This window comes from Aulonocara stuartgranti, assembly GCF_965226115.1.
Source record: "Aulonocara stuartgranti genome assembly, chromosome: 3".
Lineage (NCBI taxonomy): Eukaryota > Metazoa > Chordata > Actinopteri > Cichliformes > Cichlidae > Aulonocara > Aulonocara stuartgranti.
In genome coordinates this window covers 50,585,292-50,607,684 of record NC_138941.1, presented here as the reverse complement: position 1 = coordinate 50,607,684, position 22,393 = coordinate 50,585,292, and the positions used below count along the sequence as shown (strand labels likewise).

At 38.5% G+C, this 22,393-nt stretch overlaps 1 protein-coding gene across 1 annotated transcript; it reads right to left on the bottom strand.

Annotated features, from left to right (window-relative positions):
• Nucleotides 1-5,236: 5,236 nt before the first annotated feature.
• On the bottom strand, nt 5,237-22,250 carry LOC309701988 (circularly permutated Ras protein 1). Its single transcript, XM_082526347.1, has 19 exons — nt 22,198-22,250; nt 18,430-18,481; nt 18,153-18,209; nt 15,673-15,804; nt 15,498-15,584; nt 15,328-15,413; nt 15,009-15,206; nt 13,777-13,821; nt 13,593-13,682; nt 12,498-12,649; nt 12,329-12,410; nt 12,105-12,232; nt 9,745-9,829; nt 9,556-9,662; nt 9,282-9,394; nt 9,054-9,165; nt 8,795-8,935; nt 7,801-7,894; nt 5,237-7,162 (listed from the first exon to the last, which is right to left on the bottom strand). The coding sequence occupies exons 1-19, from the start codon at nt 22,246-22,248 to the stop codon at nt 7,019-7,021; spliced, it is 1,956 nt and encodes a 651-aa protein (XP_082382473.1). The 5' UTR covers nt 22,249-22,250; the 3' UTR covers nt 5,237-7,018.
• Nucleotides 22,251-22,393: the final 143 nt, after the last annotated feature.

Sequence of the window (22,393 nt, the reverse complement as noted above, 5' to 3'; positions counted from 1 at the left end):
ATTATGAGGTGTCTCGGTGTGTGTACGTGCATAAGTAGTGTGTTCGAGAAAGTACAGCCACGCCCTCTCATAGTTCTCTGTAAATGTGGCAGGACTGGTTAAGATAGTGAAAAAAGAAAAACTAGGTCAGAGGACGTCAGATCTTATCACTGCATATGTTTATAGTAACACTCCTTTTATTAAGCATCAATGAAAATAGCCGCACATAGATCAGCCTGTGAGACTGTATCACATTTCATAAGTATTATGAATTACTGATTATAAGTAAAGCAAATTTGTGATATAGGATTATTTTGAGATTTTGTGATATAGGGTGTGTTCTTTGTTTTTTGCCATTGTGTGTGATAGAACCGCTCTGAGCGTTAAATCTGGCCTTTATCAGATGTAAGGTCCTCATCTGGTGCACATCTGAGCTGTTCTCAGCATGCTTGCTATTTTAAGATCACTCCACAGAAATCATCTTGCAATGGCTGCTGGATCTCCTTGAGGGTGTCAAAATGGTGATCCTTTAACAGAGGTGCGATTATGTTTTGTATAACTCTTTTAAAATGGATTAAGATCTATAAACTTCAGCATAATTTTTAAGTGTTGCACATGACCAGTACATTTTCATATCATTTGGTTGTGCTAAAACACTACACTACAGCAGGCTGTTTAATCATCCTCTCCATTAAGAATATTTTGTTGTTGAGGTTTTTAAGGCAAGTAACTTCTAACCATGTCACATTAGCTTAATACTACTACTAACAACAACAACAACAACAACGATGATGATGATGATAACACATTTTTATATATAGGTGCCTTTCAAAACCTCAAGGTCACCTGAGATTAGTACAGCAATTTAAAAAAAAAATACACAACTAAATGAGAAACTAGTAAAATCAGATAACAAAAGCATAAAATATGTTCAAAATAAAAGGAGACTAAGGCCAGTTGTCCACTATTTTTGGTGTGTGACTATTATGGTGAGAATGTCGGATAAAGCAACTAAGGCACCAGTTACATTTTTTTGAGTAAACTTATAAAACTCCTAGTGAGGGAGGCTGTCATTTACTTTTCCATTGAATTACGAAATTAATGCAAACTTCAGAGAAACCTCTATGCAGTTCATCATATCACTGTTTTTATGTAATATTTGTAATATTTTGACATTAACAACAACTTCACTGTGCACAGCTCTGGCTGGTCAAGACTCTCTGCTGGAATAAGAATAAAATTAGATCTTCTTATTCTCTCATCCGTCTCTCTGTAGGAGTTATTGCTGTAGAGGAGCCAACTGTGGATGCCTTTCAACTGCTCTGCATGTGCTTTTTGATTCTAGTAATCATTTGTTTGTTTCCAGTTCCTGCATCTGAATCAGTAACATTTCACAAGCTTGTCATTCCTTTCTGCCGAGAAACAATTACACCGAGAGAAAGATAAGTACACTCTGACAGTGTGCACCCAAATAAGATGTTGCGAAACAGTAGTTTTAACCTTCATAACCAATTCCCAGAAAAACAAAACAAACAAGTTTAAATTCAAAAAGCAAAGAAAATGTGTCTTCGTAGCATAATGGTTTGTACATTTTCCTTAAAAGAGGAGGAGCCCTACATTGTTCCCGGGAGGAGGTACAAATCGCTTTTTCAGAACTAAACATGCTGAGGCAAAGGTTAAACATTCCATTATATTTATACAGTACCAAATCACAAGAACAGCTTTCTCAAGGTGCTTTACACTTTAAGGTAAAGTTCCTACACTAATATGTAAAATACTCTCTATTTTAAATTGACAAGTACAGCAAACAATTGACTGAGTCTTCTGTGTGAGAACCACAAAGAAAGACTTAGCAGTGTCAGCCAAGTCACTGAAACTACAGTCCCGTTTAATTCTCTTTTAATTATTTTTTCAGAAAGACTGTTTTTATCAATTCATTTCATTTAAAATTAATTATCATAAAATGATTAGCCTTCTGATACTTTACATGGATTGATGGGCACATATAGCATTAACCCATGTAGGTTGTCAGTAGCTAGATAACACACGACTCAGTACTTTCTAAACTTTGGAATTGTGTATTCAGGTAGATATTCGCAACAAATAAATATAAGAATCAGTCAATACCAAGAAATATTCACAAACAAATACCTTGGAATTGTTTTTGGACTACCTTACATGGATGGATGTGCTTTGATACTCAGAAGTGTTTTTCTTTTCCTTTTCTTTACCATGAACCATATAGACGATATAACATCAGTTCAGTTTCCAGTATTTAATAATCATCTGTACAATCAGAACTTTCAATCATGGACATTCCACAGTGTCACGTCTTTGTTACTTCTTGGTAAAAAGCATAGCAGTACCAACTGGCAACTGATAACTGAACGCCTACATCGTTAGCATTTTTGCTGAGCTTATTCACTCATTACAAGAATGAACCTGTTGACTCCAAGGTCACTAATGGGGTTACCGGATGAAACAAAGCAGGCCTATATACAAAGCTTTATAAATTTGTGAACTGAAGGTGTAGAGTTTACACATGCTTAATATGTACACTCACTGAGCATTTCATTTGGTACACCCATGTACTTCGTCCTTAGCACAAATCTAATGACTGCAAATGAATGCATTGAGGCACGCGGACATGATCAAGACGACCTGCTGAAGTTCAAACTGAACGTCAGAATGGAGAAATAAGGTGATTTAAGATACTTTGAAAGTGGCATGATTGTTGGGCTGAGGATTTCAAAAGCTGCTGTATTTTAAACACTGTCAGGAACCCTGGGTGGAGCAGGAGGTGGGATTCAGTGTGTTCATGTTTAGTGTTTTCACTGTAAATAAATGCACCAGAGTGATATCCACTAATGTAGTCTCTCCAAACACTCGAGGGCAGGGAAGATCCAGGGAAGGTCTGTATGCGCAGTTATGGGGGGGTGGGCAAGGGAAACACACTAGTGTCCAGACCCAGGACTTTACTAATAGCATAATTCAACAATCCAGCAAATAATGAACCTCAGTCACCACATGAAGTAGTGGCCTCCTGATGAGCTCATCTGGAACAGGCGGTTGATTGGTGCAGACATGCTCTGACAGAGGCGGGAACCCACGATGAGTTCCACCCACAGACAGACAGATAAGCAAGACAAGCATAGAGAAAGAAGAGACACAGAGAGAAAACAAAGACGTGAGCAGGTCGCTCAAGAGGACTGAGGAACAGGATAGGTTCCACTGTGACTCTGAATTTAGGAAACAGAAGGCGAGCAAAAGAGAACGATGAGAGTGAGTTTCTTTTCAAAGATAAGCACAACTCAGCATGTGACATTTTATGATTATAAAATAGATATTTGATCTATGGAGTTTTGACTGAACTTTGTTTTGTCAGCTTGTCTTATACAACATTAAAAGACTTAAGCATTGCAACAAGCTGGTCTGTAAATCTGTGATGACTCTGTGTTTTTTTGCTGTATTATGAAAATGTTCTGGGTGAGTGTTACAGCATTAGAAATAATAAGATTAGATCAGTGTTACTCATAAAGCATGAAGCATTTGCAGTAGTTTAATATAGAACTACCTTTTAGCTGTTTCATATGAGTTTAAAACTAATAAAATGAGTGTTTGAGAAAAACAAAAATCATAAAATAGCAGCAAATGCAAGTTACAGTTATCCAGAGCTCAAAGCAGCATTATTACTGTGCTTGTTTTGTTTAATCAAAATTTAAATCTCAAACTTTTTTAAATAGTTTGAAATTAAAAAGAGACGTTTCAGTATCTGAAGCCATTTTTGGTATTGGCTAAAAAAAACTATTATAGTAGTTTCAGAATATAATGTCTCTTAATTAGAAAACAATCATTTCTACCTCATATAACTGTATATGTGTTGATTGCATCTCATAGTAAAGTTTAAGTTATTTTTCTTTCTGTCTTGTAGTATCATATAGTTTGAGAAAGTAAAGCCTGACTCACTATCTAAAGACAAACCGTTTTTGCTACAACAGCAAAAACATACTGATACATAAGCTTGTCATGAACTGTTTGGTTGTGCCCATCAAATAGGAGTAAAATTACTAACCATTCCTCACCGTCGGTCCCCTGACCGTGGTCGGGAGATGCAAGGGGAGATTCTGTCACGGTCTGGCTGGCAGACCGTGGGGATGTGGGGAAGGAGGACCCAGGCGCGGAGCTCAAAGTTCAAGCAGTGCGTTTATTTACAGAGGGTGATATCAAACAACAATAAATCCCCGTGTTTTTCCCCAGACTCCCGTGTCGTGTCCTCCAAGTGCTCTCTGCTCCCGTGTCTGCACTCCCGGTGCTCGCTGCTCCTTAAGCCTTCCACGCTCCTCCTGCGGGAAACAATAGCGGCAGTAGTCAGGACACTGAAAAATGGCAGGCATACACTACACGACCAAAACCTAAACTGGGTAACTAACGTGGAGTCCCAAGCAATGATCCCGCGTCGGTGGGAGCTCCAAGACTCTCTTAAGTAGCTCCCCCGACGAGGCCTGATCAGCAGCAGGTGTGTGGCTTCGGGTGTGGCCAGTCCCCTTGCAGGGCCACACCCTCCAGGCCTGACGCCGCCTATAAACAAGTGCTCAGCCACCCACACACACATATACACAAGCACAGAGAAGGGGAAGCAACACCAAAATACACAACAATAACACAGGTCCATGACTGCCCAGGGGTCCTGGGTCGCCCAGTCCCAGGACCCTGACAGATACTTCCTCCAGGGCCGAAGTTTTGTCCTACTTTGGGGTTAAATCCCCCCACTTTTGTGGAGCAGTGAGGCAGGCAGAAATTAGCCAAGACACCTGAGATACTGAAGGGATGAGGCTTTAATAACGGTACTGCACATTCAAATACACACTGCATAGGCTGTAGCCCGTTAGAACGCTGCCCCCGTCACCGTCGCTACCCGCGACATTTTTTGCGCTCACAGCGTCTCCTCACGCGCATGCTCACACACACATCACCTACGGTCCTCACAGGACACCCAGCCACAAAAACGCGAGCAAATCCCGCAACAAATGAATATCATCAAACATAGATCAGTTTAAATGTGCTTCACTATATAATGAATTTGCTGTTATTCATACATTTTTGTCATTATAAATTTTACTGCTTGATGTCACAGATGTGAATTCCAGTAAAGATCAGAATAATCCCACATGAAATCGCATTATTATCGCATTACTAAAAACAATATTCTTGTAATATAATAAAAACAGGACTAATTTAGAAATGTCAAACACGTTCATTTATTACACATGAAACAAATAAAACTGTTTCATTTTGTTTTACAAAAATTCCTCTAAAACAGAAATCAAATAAAAGCACATTTGTTTGGCTACATTTTTTGCTGACTGATTTAAGGCAGTTCTCATAAACTTTTTGTCAGTCTTAATTCAGAAACAACAGTCCTTGATACTAAAAGAACCTGTATGGTCTACATATGATAAATTCAACAAAAGAATTATTTGTTGCAATCACACTTCAAATTTGACTTTAATTTGGCCAATAATTTTTTTTGTCATTTGTGTAGAAAGTTCAATTTGGTCTAAATATTTGGATCAAATTGACAGTCTCAAAAGGTTGATTATGTTCTGGACTTAGCGTTGTCAGTGGGAGAAACGTTTCGTCACAGTGACTTGTTCAGTCTCAGCTGACTGCAGGTTTCCCCAGTCTTATAAACAGTACATTTGAATAATGACTGAAACCAGCCCACTGAAGGAACAATGGACTGGGAGGTCAGTTCCTTGATTATTAATATGCAAATTGTCATGACCAAATTGACAGTAATCAGTAACTAATTACTGATTATTTCCCCTCAAAAGTAATCCCATTACTTGAACTGACTTTTTAAAAACATGATTTACAACCTGAATAGGTGATAAAGCGATAGATCTTTCAGCCCAATTCTACTTTTTCTGCACAATCCATCATACAAAATGTAATCAAATGAAAAAGTCTCCTTTTAAAACTAGTTTTATTAGTTTTAATATTTTAACTTAATGCATCAAGCAAAAATTAAATTATATGCACCATTCTCTGACTGGAAGAAATTTGTTTAACATTTAAACCTATTTTCTGCACATTCCTGCACATAAAATAAAAAAAATTTTGGTGTTTACACTCACTCTTTCAAATAGATGCAAGTAAAACACAGCAGAAAATAAATAAAAAAGTGGGGTAGGCGGATGTTTGCCCTGGTGCAGGTATGCCGCAGTGGTCATGTCAGAGGAAGGATCTGGGAGTTTCTCTTTGAATTTCACATTGCCGTGGCAGCATACTCAGTGCTTGCTCTGAAGATTAGGGGTTTTTTCCCTGTAAAAAGAAATTTTCTTCCCAGACAGTGAGCAGCAGATGCTGATGATTTTGTCACTTTTTACGGAATCAAACTCAAAGTAAGGTCAGTACTTCCACGCATTAAATACTGCACCTCATACTCCTGCACTCGTTATATTATCCATTGTTGATCTGCACACAGTTGCCACGAATGTCGCACTCGCTTATGTCATTGTCATGAGACACTCTCACAAACGCAATGTGAGAGTAACGCAGTAACGCAGCGTGCTTACGGGAAAGTAACAGTAATCTAATGACCTTTTTTGCAGTATTAATGCCTTACTTTACTCGTTACTGCCCATCTCTGTTGTAGACTATTAAGAAATATAATTACAATACAAAGAAAACTATAATCGTAACAGCTTCTACGAAATCAGTTACAACCACTCTAAATTCTTCAGTTTATGAGATTTTGCATTTAAAAATGTGATAAAACTCCTCGTACAGTTTTTCTAGAGTAGATCAGTGTTGGAAAAATTGTATCCATTTCCAGCTCAATAATTAGGCGTGGAATAAGCAAAGAGGTAGGAGCTCTTATTGAATCTATTGTACAACAGCATCTCAGACACAGAAGATTTTTAGTCATATACATTTGCCTGTCTGTACTCTGGGCTTCTTAAATAAAAAGAAACTATGGTTCTCTCACTGCTGTAAAATTAATTGCTTAATAAACAGTTTTGTTTTGTCTTTTAATTTACACAGCCTCCATGACAGCCTTTTTCTTCTTTGTGGTCTTCTTTTGGACATTAACTGTGTTGCTGCTGTTGTTGTTGTTTCTGACACTGCTGGCTCTCTTCATCTGGTACACCACCTTAGCTGCTTCATCAGAAAGAGTCAGCTGTAATAGATGTAAAAAAAATTGATAATCTGTGAATAACTATTTTTTACAAACTCATAAACAGACCAATAAACAAAATCTAATATCTTGTTCCAGTGGATCTTGTACTCTTGCACTAATTGCAAAATTTTCGTCTATGGAGAGGTTCAAAAAGTAGCTATAAAAACTTTATTCACTGTGGTTGCTTGAAAGGTGCTGACCATTAAGGGGCTGTGATGGAGTTCAATAAGCTCATTCTCACTCTGAGTTTAGTATTTACTCAAGTTAAAATTTATAGGGTGAGGGCTATATTTTCATATTTACGACTGTTAGAAGTTAGTATTAACTTTGTTGTTGATCTGTTGCAATGTATGTGCAGACAAAAAACAAATAAAAAAAGAAAGATTACGAGTGCACAACATCTGATTAATGTTTCATGAATTCTTGTGCTGCTTGATTGGCAGTTGTATAAAAGTACGATTTTCCAACTCTTTGCCTGCTCAGTCACAGACAAACACAACATCTGACACATGTAAAAATAAAATAAAAATGAATACTTCCAAAATGTTCATGCTACATAAACAAAGGGTTTATATAATGATACAACTCACTGTGTGATATTTCATCTAATTGTCTTCATTAAAAAAGTGTATGAATACCTGGGATTCCGTGGTAATGTCCTCACAAATTGTCGTCATGGTTTCCATCCAGTTACCATACATACTCTCTTCCTTTTGGATTGGCCTCCACTTGCTGTAGTTTAGAAAGAGGCACTGTTACTGCCTACAACACAGTAAAGTCACACACACACTTGAACTCTAACCCCTTAAAACCATTCCACTTTCTTCTACTCACTTCAACCGTTAACGTAAAATGATCAGGTGGTGGCTCAGTGGCCCCACAGTACAGGTGAACTGATGGGTCTAGATCCCCCCCATTCAATGTGTACTAAGATCTGCATACATATCTGCTTTGCTATTTATTGTTATAGGGATTTAAAAAATAATAATCTGAATATTTATAAAAGTTTAAATGTCCGGTAGTAATAAAATAGTGACAAGAGATTAAATGCCACACTTGGAAAATATCTTTCCTACAAAGGCAGGCAGCAGTAACTACACAAAAGTAATAAAGTTGAGAATATTTGCATAATTATTCCTCAACATAATGTGTAACACTTTACGTTTGGACTATATAAAAGAATACTAAGGTAAGTTAGTTTGTTTTTAGGAGAACTCGAGCTTCTTTTCTCTGTATGATAAAGTTTAATGACCATTTTATGCACGTGGTGTCTCAAATTTAATTCCTGAAACACTGAGTGGCCAAATGTTGCAGAAAACAGTAGCTATATTATCTGGGATCTATATAGAGTTGTTTTAGCCACTTTCTGTCACTTCTACAAAGTAAACACTTCTTCACATTTCTTATAAATTTTGTGTAAACCATAATAATAAAAATGCTTGTAGTAAAAACAGATTTCGGTCTGGCTTTCATTGACTTAGGTCCAAATTCACCAAATTGACTTTTTACAGGATTCATCACAACAATAGCATGCAGCATACATTATCAGTGCCTTAATAGCTGGCTACTGAATCTCTCATATGTGCATTCATTATTACCTTTTTCTCCATGTATCCTCTACAAGACTCATACCTGACTTGTTGCAGCAGGTCTTGCTGTGCTTTCAGCTGCCTTTGTGCCTCCTGCACTTTACCCTCCATGGTTAAACTGGCACAGAGCTGTGCGCAGTGAACATCGAGCACTGCCATGTTAAGTCTACCTGCAAAAATCCGACTTCAGACAGACAGATAAACAAGATGAAATTAAATATATAAATATATTTTATGATTAACTGGAACACATTTAAGTTAATGATTCTAAAAGTATTTAACACCCAGCTCCAGCTTTTTACCTGCAGGTAGTTGCTGGTCGCTGTTCGGTGATGATGCGAGTGATTCTGTGTTGGTCTCTGGTCTTGAAGCTGAGCTGCATTTGGAATGGAAGCATTCCTTTCTGGAGAAAAACTGGTGAATACAGACCAATATATAACAAAATAGATTAGACTTTGGTTGATTCTATTAAATGCTTTCTGCACTAAAAATGATTTTTAAGCAGTAATAATACAGCAGAGTTGACCTACATTCCATAAAATCTGGTTTTACAGCAAACTGGAAGGTGATCTCCAGACCTTTGGTGACATTCCCAATCTCTCTTACCAGTTTGTGATTGTTTTCATCCTCATATGGAAAATACCTAAAGTGAAAGAGAGAGAAGAGTGAAAATAAAAGAAGGAAACAAAGGAAATTAATATTTTGGATACCACTGCACCACTCTATATTATTATTGTTATTAGACTAACATACAATCGAGTATGTAAAATGTTTATGTGGCAGTGTTTTTACGTTGCCACTCACACTCCATCAGAAGCGAGCAGGGTTGCTTTGACTCCTGTAGCTAGGACGTTATCTTCGGAGACCGATTGAATCTCTCTTGCTACCGTGCCAATGCTGACAATATTTACCTGCGCAAGCCAAGGAGCAAGAGTTACAGTAATATGTTCTTCTTTGTGTTTGCTTGTGTGAATTAATTTGTGTCTATCTCACTCTTCCTCCCGTAGCATCTGCCAGTTTACCAATATCAGCCAGGCGACAGTCTGTCCCTTCAAAAGTCATTACTGATATTATGACTCTGAAAAAGGAAAGAAAGAGATATGTTTTTCACAGAATTAGACAGGTCTTGTGGCTGATGTGCTCAGTTCATGCAGATGTGAAAAGTTCAAAGGTTTGAGCTAGACACCCTGCTGTAGCCAGGTGAGTCTGAATTCTGGAATGCTGTAGAGTACATGTGCAAAGAGTATATAAAAGAGTGTACAAACTGTAGCATGTAGCTGTAAAATGAAGTCTTAGTAGTAAATTCTCCATTTCTACTCCAGAACAAAGCATATGTTTCCAGTTTTTACTTTGTTTATCCCAACAAAGTGACTTTTTTGTGCTGATAAGCTACAAGTCAACTGATTTGCACTGGAGTAAAGGCTCTTAAACTTCACCAGATGTTGACGTCTTTGTTCTGTTCCAGATTCTGGTCATTGTGAACCTCTCCTCACAAGCATTTCTTTTTTTTTTCTTTTTTTTTCCCCACTGTTTTATTTTGACTGACGGTTTTATTTTTACAATCCCAATCAAAAGTTTAAGAATACTTGAAAAATGGCAAAACAAATCATATTTTGCATGGCTGGATCTTAACAAGGTTCCAAGTAGAGCTTCAACATGCAATAAGAAGAAATGGGAGGTTTTTTGAGCATGCATAATTTATTGAAAACAATGCTTAAACTGAAATCAGCTGTTTTACAGCTGATCAAAAGTTTAGGACCACACCTCCAAAAAAAAACAACCCTGTAATTGCCCCCAAAACAGAAATCAGTGGCCGTTTGATGCCTCTGCACAAGCTCCATTGTTAAACTGAAGGAAAAATCACCCCAGACCATTATTGTGTCCCCTCCACTGTGACGCATAGAAAACATCTAAGGTTGGATCTACTTGTCATGCCAGTAACGTTGGAAACCATCAGGACCATCAAGGTTAAAAAAAAATTTCATCAGAGAATAAACTTTATTCCACCTTTCAATGTCCCATGTTTAGTTCTCTCTTGCAAAGTCCACATGGTCAGTTCTGTGGCATTCAAGGAGACAATACCATTGAAGACGTTTTTTGTTTTTGAGGCCCTTCAAACTATATGCTGTCTGATGGTTAGGGGGCTGCAGTTGGCACCAGTAACGGCCTTAATTTGGTTCGGGAATTGTCCAGTGTCTTGACAGACAGCCAATTGGATCCAGTGCTGGTGAAATTGTTTTGGGTCTTCCACTTGACTTTTTTGTTCCATAACCCCCAGGATCATTTAAGAAATTCCAAATGACTGTTTTACTGCGTCCCACCTCAGAGGCGATGGCATGTTCCGAGAGACTCTGCTTATGCAGTTCAACAACCCGACCACGTTCAAAAAGGGACGTTTTTTTGCCTTTGCCATCAGAACATCATGACAGTGTGACTATCTGACAGAAAATGACAATGAACCCACATTTTTGCACAAATTTGGCCTTTTAAAGGCATGCGGTCCTAAACTTTTGATCAGCTGGTATTGAAAATAAAAATCTTTTGCTTTAATTACACAGTCTGCACTTGAATCTGTTCTGTCAGGAACCTTGTTAAGATCCAACCATGCAAAATATGATTTTTTTTGTCATTTTTCAAGTGTTCATAAACTTTTGATCGGGACTGTGTAATTAAAATTAAAACAAATATACTCTGTAAACAGAAAAAAGTAAAAGATTTGAAATGGTAAATGGCCATTTATCTATATTTGTATAGCTCTTTACTTAGTCCCTAAGGACCCCAAAGCGCTTTACACATCCAGTTATCCACCCATTCACACACAGGTGATGGCGGCGGTGGCAGACACTGGTGCCACCGAGCCCTCTGACCACCACCAGTAGGCAACGGGTGAAGTGTCTTGCCCAAGGACACCACGACCGAGACTGTTGGAGCCAGGGCTCGAACCAGCAACCTTCCGATTACAAGGCAAACTCCCAACTCTTGAGTCACGATCGCCTACGATCAATATTTGACAGGAATATCTCTAAATACCACACAATTTCAATACTCGAAGAGGACAGGATGAAGTTTACACTTAAATCTGCAAAACAAAACAGGACTATTCTTATCAGCTGCTGTGTTTAGGAGCAGAGGTGGTGCCTGTCTGACTTTGAGGCAGACTCTTGTGTGGCAGGTAAATGATTGTTCACCAGAGACATGGTTAACGCAATTAAACATTGAGCATTTGTCAATGTTTAATTGCGTTAACCATGTCTCTGGTGAGCAATCATTTACCTGCCACACAAGAGTCTGTAAACTTCATCCTGTCCCTTGACAAATGCTCAACAACTTTGTGCATGCATGTGAGCCCTTACCCCTTCTGTACCGCATCTAGAGCCAGCTGAGTATAGAAATATGGAGTAAAGGCAGAAGGAGTCAGAGAGGGAGCTTCCTCCATCTCTCCCAGTCCGATGTTTGCTTTGCCATCAGTACATAAAATGACCTGTAAATCACAACAGCCGCAAGGTTCTTGTTAATAGTGGTGACAGTCACAGCACTCAGTTGTCCCAATCTGATATCTGACCGCTCATTTACTCACTTTTGACCCGGGGTACCTTGAAGCCATGGCAACGGAGGCTAATGCTGCGGGACCAAGACACGTGGCTCCATGTTCCCTGAGTCTAGAGTCAGAGATGTGGAGAAAACAAAGAGTGTTTCAGACTGTACAGAGCATTCTTCCATGTTTCTAAAACACTTCTAACACTTACTCTTTGACCCTCTGTATTAGGTGGTTGTAGGTCTCAGCGATACAGTGTGGGATGTGGTAAGTCACACCCTTTTCCCATATATGGTCGTAGTCAACTAGCGCCCAATCCCTGAGTGTGATAGGAGCACTAGTACCATCACCATATATTACAACCTGTGAAACCAGCAGAATGTAGTTAGAGTACTCCAGGGGCAGGAGATTTATAAGGTCTTCTTCATTTAATGTCTTCAACATTTAATTCAAATTTTGACAAAAAAACAAATTCTCTGGCAGATGAGGGCAGATTGCTTCTCCCTTCTGTCTGCTGAAGAGCCATCTTCTACAGAGCATGACAGTTCATCATGGTAAACAGGAAGTCCTCTTGTTTTTGTGGGCCAGGCTACATAACTGTCAATTATGCAAGGTCCAAAGGGGACAAAAACAGGAAAACATTTAAAATTCTCTCATGTAGTGATAAATAAGGGATTCAATGGACTTTATAAGTCTGGTTCTATGAACAAGGACGTCTTATGATCTGCTCCACTGATTTTTCTATTTTACAACATTGAGGTAAAACTGGAGCAATGTACTTAGTTATAGCAACATAGAGGAATGCAATTAAATATTCATTATATCTTGAGTGACACGATTATATATTCATATAGATTAAAATTGGCCAAAAAAACCCCCCAAAACCATAGGAAAGACAATAAAGGGCTTTTCTATTCTATTCTACTCAAAAAATGAGAAAGATCGCATGGAAGTAAAAAAAAAAAATGTAACAGTAGAGTAAAAGGTAAAAAAAATAAATTTAGTTTTTGTTGTCGTTGTTTTAAGGTAGACAGCAAAATACCTAAAGCTTTAGCATCCCCACTCCTGATAAGGACCCCAGGTTCAGTCTGAATCAACCATAATGATTTGTTCTCATTGTGATTTCTGGAGTCCAAAGACATAATGAATACTAAACACCTTTTACAATCTTTTACCACATGCTAGTTGGATGGGATAACACTTATATTTGTATTTAAATGTTCACAAAAAAGAAAGATTCAAAAAAGCAGCATACAAGAATCAGTGTTATAATTAATACTACTACTACTACCGCTACATCTCCTACCTCATCGTTAAATGTCACCAGAGCCACCCTCCGATGAGGGGACCGTTGCTTTATGGTGAATAGTGCCCTGTAGAGGGCATCCTGCATACCCTGTGAAGACATACCAAAACAGCACAAACTTTAAAACAAAATGATTATGTTAATGCAGCTCAGCCAATCAAACCACAACAAATTATCCTCTCACCTCTAGTCTGGATACGTATGTTACAGAGCCATTGCTTGATGGAACCTAAAGCAGAGCAAACATGATAAGACTGAACATTTCAAATGGAGTTTTATTGTGATTTAATTAACCTACAATCATGTGGAAAAGAGGTTTCAACTGTGGAAAACTGAATGTCTCTTTACTGCTACTACAGGTATTCAGAAGGTAAGTAGCAGCCAGGTGCTGCTAATTAATTACACTTGTTTAACTGATAACAAGTGAGTGTAGGCACCTCGATGACAGCAGACATTTTGGTATTTAGCTATATGTTACCACAATGCCACAATCTTTTTAAGAGTGGATGTCCCAGTAAGTCCACCCGAAGAACAGATTGTGCAGTGCTTACATAAACTGCAAGAAACTTGAGAGGTGCATCTCAGACTGAGTTAGCATGTTAAATGTAAAAAATCTTGACAGTGCCATTAGAAAAAGACTGAACAAGTACGGCTTGTTTGGAAGGATTGCCAGAAGAAACCCTTTTCTCTCTCTCTCTCTGTCTAAAATAAATAAATAAATAAAAAGTAAATAATCTTGCATCTGAGCAAAACACAAAACTTGACAGAGACAAGACTGCACAGACGAGATCAAAGTGGGAGGTTTGGCCACAATGTAGAGTGAAACCCAAACACAGCATATCATCATAAACACCTATATTGTGTGGATGCTGATTGCAGCTACAGGACCTGGGCACCTTGTTGTCATTGAGTCAACCAACAACTCCTCTGCATACCATTCTTTATTTTAGAATCAAATGTAAGCCCATCTGTCCGACAGCTAAAGCTTTGTCCAAATTATATCATACAACAGGACAAGAACACACAAAATCTACAACTGAATGTCTAAAAAAGAAAAGAATCCAGATGATCCAATTCAGAGTCCAGACCTCAAACTCACTGAAACGCTGTGGCACGTCCTGTTCTGTGGCAGGACCTTAACAGAGCTGTCCATAAATGGATGCCTGCAAAACTCAATCAACTAAAGCAACACACTTAAATGAGAGTGGAATAATATTCTTCACTGAGGACTTGACGACTGATAAAATCATACAGAAATGCATTTACTTCAAGTTATTTTATGCTCAAGGCGATCCTACAAGCTTTTGAATCATGCAAGAACTCTTTTTGCAACCACAAGGGTAGCCTCCAGCTTTTGATAAACAATGACTGTAGGAATTTTACCCGCAGTGTGTTTGAATAATGCAATCCACACACCTCTGTAGTAACGCTCATGCTGCCAGAAGTGTCCACGCAGAAAACAACTAGCGTGTCCTCTAAGTTCTGATAGTCGTCTTCACTCTGTCTGGGCAGGTAAAGGTCATCACTGCGCACACCGGCTCGCTGGCCAATGCACAAAGCAGCTAAACTTTCGTCTACGCTGTTTTCATATCCACAGAACTCACATCGCCAAACCTGCACAAGAAGAAGAGGATTTGCTTTTGTTTGTTTCAACTACCTTTGTCCAGTGGAAACCAGTTAATCAATTGGTTGAATCCAAAGAAATAAAAAATTCGGCAATTAAATTACCACTCACGTTCTTCTGTAACGAACTGAGACATGACAAAGCAGCACTACATTTCCCACAAATCACTGGCCTTTGAAAAGTCTCCATGCCTGAGTCTGATAAGCAAAGAAAGAAAAGAGATTAATAAAATCCCCAAAAAACTTGGAAGGAAGTGTGTTTGCATGTGTGTGCCCCCTGACCTTGACTAGTGTCAACCAGTTTTCCAACATTGAGTGAGACAACGTTGACGTTGGCCTTCAACCTGGTTAATCCTTCCAGCTTGTCAACTGATGAAACGCAAAAAGGAAATGAGAGAGAGAGAAAGATTAAATATCAAATATAAAACATAAGGAAAGACTGGCAAATCAAACTCACGTCTGGGAGGAACAGGAGGAGGGAGGGAGGGAGGAGCAGACGGAGGCTCGAAGGAGGACTTGTTGTAAAGAGGAAGAGAAGTAGGCCGAGGTTTCCTCAGTCGACGAGGGGGCAGCGGTGGAGGAACCTCATCTGAAGTAACAAGGAAACACTGAATAAATAGCCTACAAAAGCAAAACGTATCAAGTGACACGTTCTCTAGGACATGCAGAGTCCAGGCTATGGCTTTATTACCTCACTGCAGTCATTATCTGATGTGCATATGTGAGATCCTTTTAAAATCTTCTTTCAAAACTTGTCTTAAAACATTAAAGGTCTATCAGAATAAAACTTCCACCAACCCATGGACCTAAAGGAAATGGCTACAGCTGATCCGATCAAAGATTGTGAAAATTAACAGCTGATTTTGTCTCTTTAAATTTTGAGTTGTAAATTTAAAATTCACTCTCCTTAAAAACAAGCAAACAAACAAAAAAATATTACATTAGTCAGGTGGTCACACTTGCCCTTTAGTTTAGTTATCACATTTCTACTCTGTATTGTTTATTCCTTGTATACTAACTGTCAGCTATATATTAGCATGAATGTCAGGCCTTTTTAGGAAACCCAGGAGCTTTTTAATCAGCTGACCGTAATCTTACTAATTTCAGTACTATCGCCTTTATCTTTAAATGAACAAACAGAAACAGAAGCCATGATTTATTCCTGTTGGTGTAAGGCAAAAATAGTACATTCTGGATAGCATCTGACATGCAGCGGCTTCATTTTTTTCTGCATGAAAATGAGCTTAACACCTCTGGTTGATATACAGCCACAAACCATGACAGAGCCTCCACCCTGTCTTACAGATTTTAAATTAGAATCTAAATCAGAAATACTTTATTAATCCCGAAGGAAATTATAGGTTACAGCAGGCAGCACGCTAATGGCGCATGCACACTTACAAAGGAGCCCTCTGACCAAACTTTACACAAACATCACATTGGGAAGACATGTCAGAGAGGTAGGCTGATAGGAAAAAACAACACAATTCATAACATGAGGTGAGAGGAAGAGGGGAAAAAAACTCCACTCAGACTGAGCTGCTAATGGGAGAAGAGGTTGAGAACAGAAAAAAACACCCCAGCACAAAAAGCCTGTATGTCTGTCAATACACCGTAGAAACACAAGACAAGAAACACTCAGTGTTGTACCTCATCCATACCTATTGATGTAAATTTGAACCAAAAAGTTTAAACTTCATGCTGCTGATTTTCAGTCTGGTGAAGTAGAGGGGACCTTTTCCCCAATCGAATCATATAATGTTGGTTCCCTTACCTAACCAAAGACTAAGTGAAAGTGAAACTAAACTGGGAGTGAAATCAGAATTAATCCTAGAAGTAATGCAACATGAAGTCTGAAAACAATCCAAAGTAATAATGTCTTAATGCATGCTCAATAATCCAGACAAGGAAATCCCAGAAAGTTTATTCTGTTCGCCTCAACATTTCTTCACTGATCCAAGTGACTGCATCCATCTCAGATGATGAGATGGAACCACATAAACCGTCGCAAAATGATCTGAACCTAGCACCACTAACAATAGGCCGTGGCCTCGATTTGGCAGTCGTCAATATGCAAATTGTTATCAGTGGCCATCACATGGGGAATGGCTGCGACCACACTGGACCATAAGAACCACATAAACCATTGCAAAACAATCCGAACCATTGACAGTCATGTGACATCAATGCCAAAAAGTCATAAAAGCGTTCACTGTGAGACCTAATATCCATCTATCTAGCTGCAAATATGAAAGCTGTTTTATAATAAATGCTGTCTTTTTGTTAGATTTTTCTGATTGAACTTCAACCAACAACATTTTAAGGCCTGAGGAACTCAGAAAAAATTCTACAGGCCATCTGTCACCATCCATCCATTCTGTTGTGCTTATCCAACCATTTACTATCTATCTGCAGAACAAATAATACAAATCTTGATTTTTGTTTTTATGATCTGCGTTAATACTTGTTAATACTTGATATGTGGAATATTTACTTTATTTCTTACATTAATTTCACTGAAATTGATTTGTGTTGGTGAGAAATTCAATTTTACTGGCAATGGGGGTGGAGCCAAACTGATTTGGACAGGTTTTTTAGTTTTATCAGCATTAACTGTCACACTCTTCTAACATCTTGATAATTAGAGCTATCTGACATCTTTTTCTCTGTGTGGACTTTCCCTTGTTGAACCTCTATCTTTACATCTCCTACACAGTTCGTCTCTTTGTCTGTCTTGCATTTGCAAGCATGCCCACACACACACACACGCACGCACACACATTACTACTTAATATGCTTTCCTGTTATTTCACTGCAATGCTCTTGAGAATTTAATCAACGCTCTGGCCAGAAAAAAGCAACGGTTCATCACCATCAGCGTCATGAGAGCTGCATGCTTGTGCACATTTTTTGCAAGTGCATGAGTGAGAAAATTACCTGCTTGTTGTTTTACTGGCACTATGTTGTCATACTCGGGCCCCATAGGAAAAACGCCTATAGTTGGAGGAAAAACCCTTCGTTATAACAGGTTTAAGCAGTTATGCACGCTCTCTTCCTTTTTGGTGGCACTTAATACAAACAGACGCAGACTGTTCTGCAACTCAGGGTCAAAGATGTCAACATTTCACCGGCTTAATGTACTTGAAAGGTTCTAACTATAGCAAGCATGAGCATTATTTGTCACATTGGCAAAGATTCACTTTAAGAAACTCACCTGGTCCATCTGGACTCCAGTTGCAAACAACATGGCTGCAAGCAAACTCCATCTGCAACACACAGATATTTATTTAAATTGATTGCGACACCATTTAAAAGACCCACAATCTCTTTGGGTTTTTATCTTTAAGAGACAAATGAATCAGATAATGGGGACAAAGAAAGCGAGAAAAGCTGACATATCAGCTTCATGACTATGGTAGATGAGCTTCCTGGCATTGTCAGTGCGTTGTCACCACAGCAGCTGTTCCTTTGGTTTGGTTATTTTTCTTGTTAACAGGTGCCTCAGTAAAACACTTCCTGTTATAAGAACAGGGAAGAAATGAGAAAACATGAGAAGTAATGGCTTCTTAAATATGAAGGAATAAAAGTTGCATTTTTCTTCAGGTTTGGTTTGTTTGGTTGAAGTATGGCTGCAGACACTGAAACTAGAGAACAGAGCCAATGCCATTGAGGTCAACGTGAAGGAAATGACAGGGTTTAAAGTTCTGAGAACTGTTAAATTATTAACCAGATTTAGATTGTTTTTAATCAGAGCATGGTGGCAGTCACAGAGCAGGCTACAGACTAATGAGTGTTAAAGGGGTCAAACCACAATCTCACACCCCCAACCAAAACCCCCAAACAGCTCTAATGTGACTCCAAAATTATCTCAAAAGCCTATAAAATAAAAACCTACACATTATTTTAAAACAAAAAACTCAAAAAGCGCCTAACATGCATGTGTTTGGACTGTGGGAGGAGGAAGGAGCACCTGAAGGAAACCAACGAGAAGCCGCAGAGAAAACATGCAAGCTCCACACAGAAAGGCTTCCTGTGAGCCGACAGCCAAACCGCTGCACCGCCCTGCCCTGATATGACTGCACTATCCTGCTGCTGATTAACACGATGCCTTGAGAAATGTGAGGTTTTTGACGTGTACTTTAGTGACCAGCTAAATTTTTTCTACGTGGACCTTAACTAAAGCAAAAAGGAAAAACTAAGGATGACTCTGTGGATACTCAGAGTGATTGGTCAGATAAATATGGTCATTTATGTTTTCAGACAAATTTTTTGAGAACATTTCCTTCTTTCTTGTTTCACAATAAAAATGTGCGCAATTTCTATTTTTTTTATCATTAAAAGTTCATGATCCTTAGATTGTGCATCCCATGTTACACCCAGAAAATGAAAATGACGACGTCAGTCAGTTTATTTTCAAAAGTTTCTTTGGAAAAGTTTAAAAAGGAAAGTTTTGTAAGACTTAAAGGTAAAAACTGTTTTTAGTGTATAGCAGCTGCTAGCCATACTGTTGTTGTGTCTCAGCACATGTAGAGTCGAAATTCACATTTTTCTGTGTTCTTCATATTCTTCAGCTCTATGTTGTGAACTGTTTTGAACCATGTTTCCTCCAAATTTATTCACGAAGCAGACGTTCAGTTTATCAAGACAGCAGCTATCTGCACTGATGACAACCAGAAATCCTCATCTAAGCATGAATTCCCCTTAGAGTAGAATTATTATTTTTTAATTAAAGCTGCTTTATATTAAAGGTGTCTTTTTTTATGTCTGTTTTTTTTTTTTGTTTGCTTTTTTCAGATGGAACTTTAACCAGGTACATTTTAAGAGCAGAGGCACTCAAAAAGATTCTGAAAGGAAAGGTTTTTACTGTGTCATGGTGAGCTTATAGTCCATGATCATCAAAAAAAAACTGAAGGTAAGCTTAGGTATCATTTTTAAGAGCAAGATTTGCTCTCAGAAAAAGATTCAAACGTAAGTAATCTAAAACGAACCACACAAGCTTTACTTTAAAAAAGAAATTGTGCATTTTGCTATGAATTACTCTAAAAACATTTCTCACCATCACAGAGATTTAAAGGGTTTTTTATTTTTTAGATTGTAGGTAGAAAATCCTGAAGATCTCTGGAGCATTTTGTTCGAGTTTTCGCTGAAAGCCATTTTGAAACAAGAGCGGGCTGAACCACAACATTAGCTCTACTCATGCAAACTCATTGCTTCAAAAAAAAGTCACATCAACCCAAGAGGGTCGAGCTACACTTATTTTGAGCTTGCTATAATTAAAGGAAGATAACGTAAGCAACAACTTAAAATAACACACCAAAGTCTGACCCTTTTCTCCACTTTATACAAGCTTTGTTTTACAAGTACTCCTGACTCAGAAAGTCAAGAATGCACAGCAAGTAAGACAGCGTTTTCTCTGTTCCTGTGACACACACACAGCAAATTAAATACAAAAGACAGAGGTCGGCACCTCTGTGCTGCTCAGTATGAAGGCAAAAAGTACTAATGAGTCAACATAAGCAAATGCTCTCACTTAAATTACTTAAGGCGCTTATTTGCATTTTCACACAGCAAGTTGGGCATGCCCAGGATATCATTTCCTTATTTTTGCTTCCCTAAACCTCACAACCTCGGTTATGCTCAGAGGTTATCAGCTCTCTAAATCACTCCAGGTTGCTCTATAAATAGGTCGATCTTGGCAACCGGGACCAAACAAGTTGAGCTGCATACTTCACACATGTGCAGCAGAGTTTCTGCAGCTTTTGCAGGTTAGTTTCAAGGTTTGCATCAGTTGGGTACCTGAACTACTTTCTAGCCTTTCATAAAAAGGGCCTCTGGTGGGATACACCTGTCACCCGGTTTAATTCAGTAAAGCTGCTAAACTGCATCTGAATGAAGAAGAAAGGTGATTTGAGAAACTTTGAATGTTGTATGATTATTTGTGCTGGACAGGGTGGTCTAAGTATTGCAGAAACTGCTAATCTGCTGGTATTTTACTGCACAGTGATCTCTGTGGTTTACAGAGAATACTCTGAAAGGGAAAATGTAAAGTGAGCAGCAGTTCTCTGGGCCTTGTTGATGTCAGAGGTCAGGGAAGAATGACCAGAGACAATGGTACCTCAAATAAACACTCATTACAACCAAAGTATGCAGAAGAGCATTTCTGAATTAACAAGGAACCTTGAAGCAGGTTTAATTCAATGTTATTTATATAGCGCCAAAAACAGACAATAAGACATTGGAAAAATGTTGCCTGGTCTGATGAGTCTTGATTTCTGTGGCAAAATTCAAATGGCAGTCAAAAGTTGGTGTTACATGAACATGGATGCACAGATCGATGCATTGTATTAATACTTCCGTCTGGTGGTGCTGGTATAATGGCATTAGGCACATTTGGGCCCCAAGTGAGCATCATTTAAAAACCACAGCCTGCATCAGTGTTATTCCTGGCCATGACTTGCCTTTTCAAGTCAATTGTATTTTATTTATATAACACCAAATCACAACTACACTTGCCTAAAGGTGCAAGGTGCAGAATAATACACCATGTCACAAAGATCAGGATAATCTCAAGCTGGTTTCTTGAAGATTACAGTGCGTTCATTGCACCCAAGAGGCCTCCAAAGTCACCATATGTGAGAACAGTAGAGCACCTTTGAGATGTAGTGGAACAGGAGATTCACATCACAGATTCATGAAGATTCCAGCATCTTCATGAATCTGTGCCATGAACAATTATCTGTTTTCCTAAACGACAAATTAATCTCATCTGTTGTATCAGTTAGTAAATTAATTCTTTATACTTGTACATAGATTCAATTTTGAAAAGTGGATAAAGCAGGTGCATATCACGTTTGGAAACTTTAGTCCAAAACATTTAATCAAAAGTTAGCTAAATTAAAAATACACGACTCACTCCTGAAAATAAAAGCTGTAACAATAGTTTTATCGTGGATACACACACACACAAGAAGAAAAGAAATACCTTTGCAGCGGTCTGAGTGCAGCGGTGTCGCTCAAACTGAAAGCGTTTCATGAAGCATGTTTCTAATATGTGTGAGAGTGTGGGCGTGTTCAAAGTCTAAACAGCAACACTTTGTGCATGTGTGTCAGGAAGTCGGTGCAGAGCTGGGTTTCTTTGTTTTGTTTTTTTCTTTGATACAGTGTGAAACGAAGTTTGA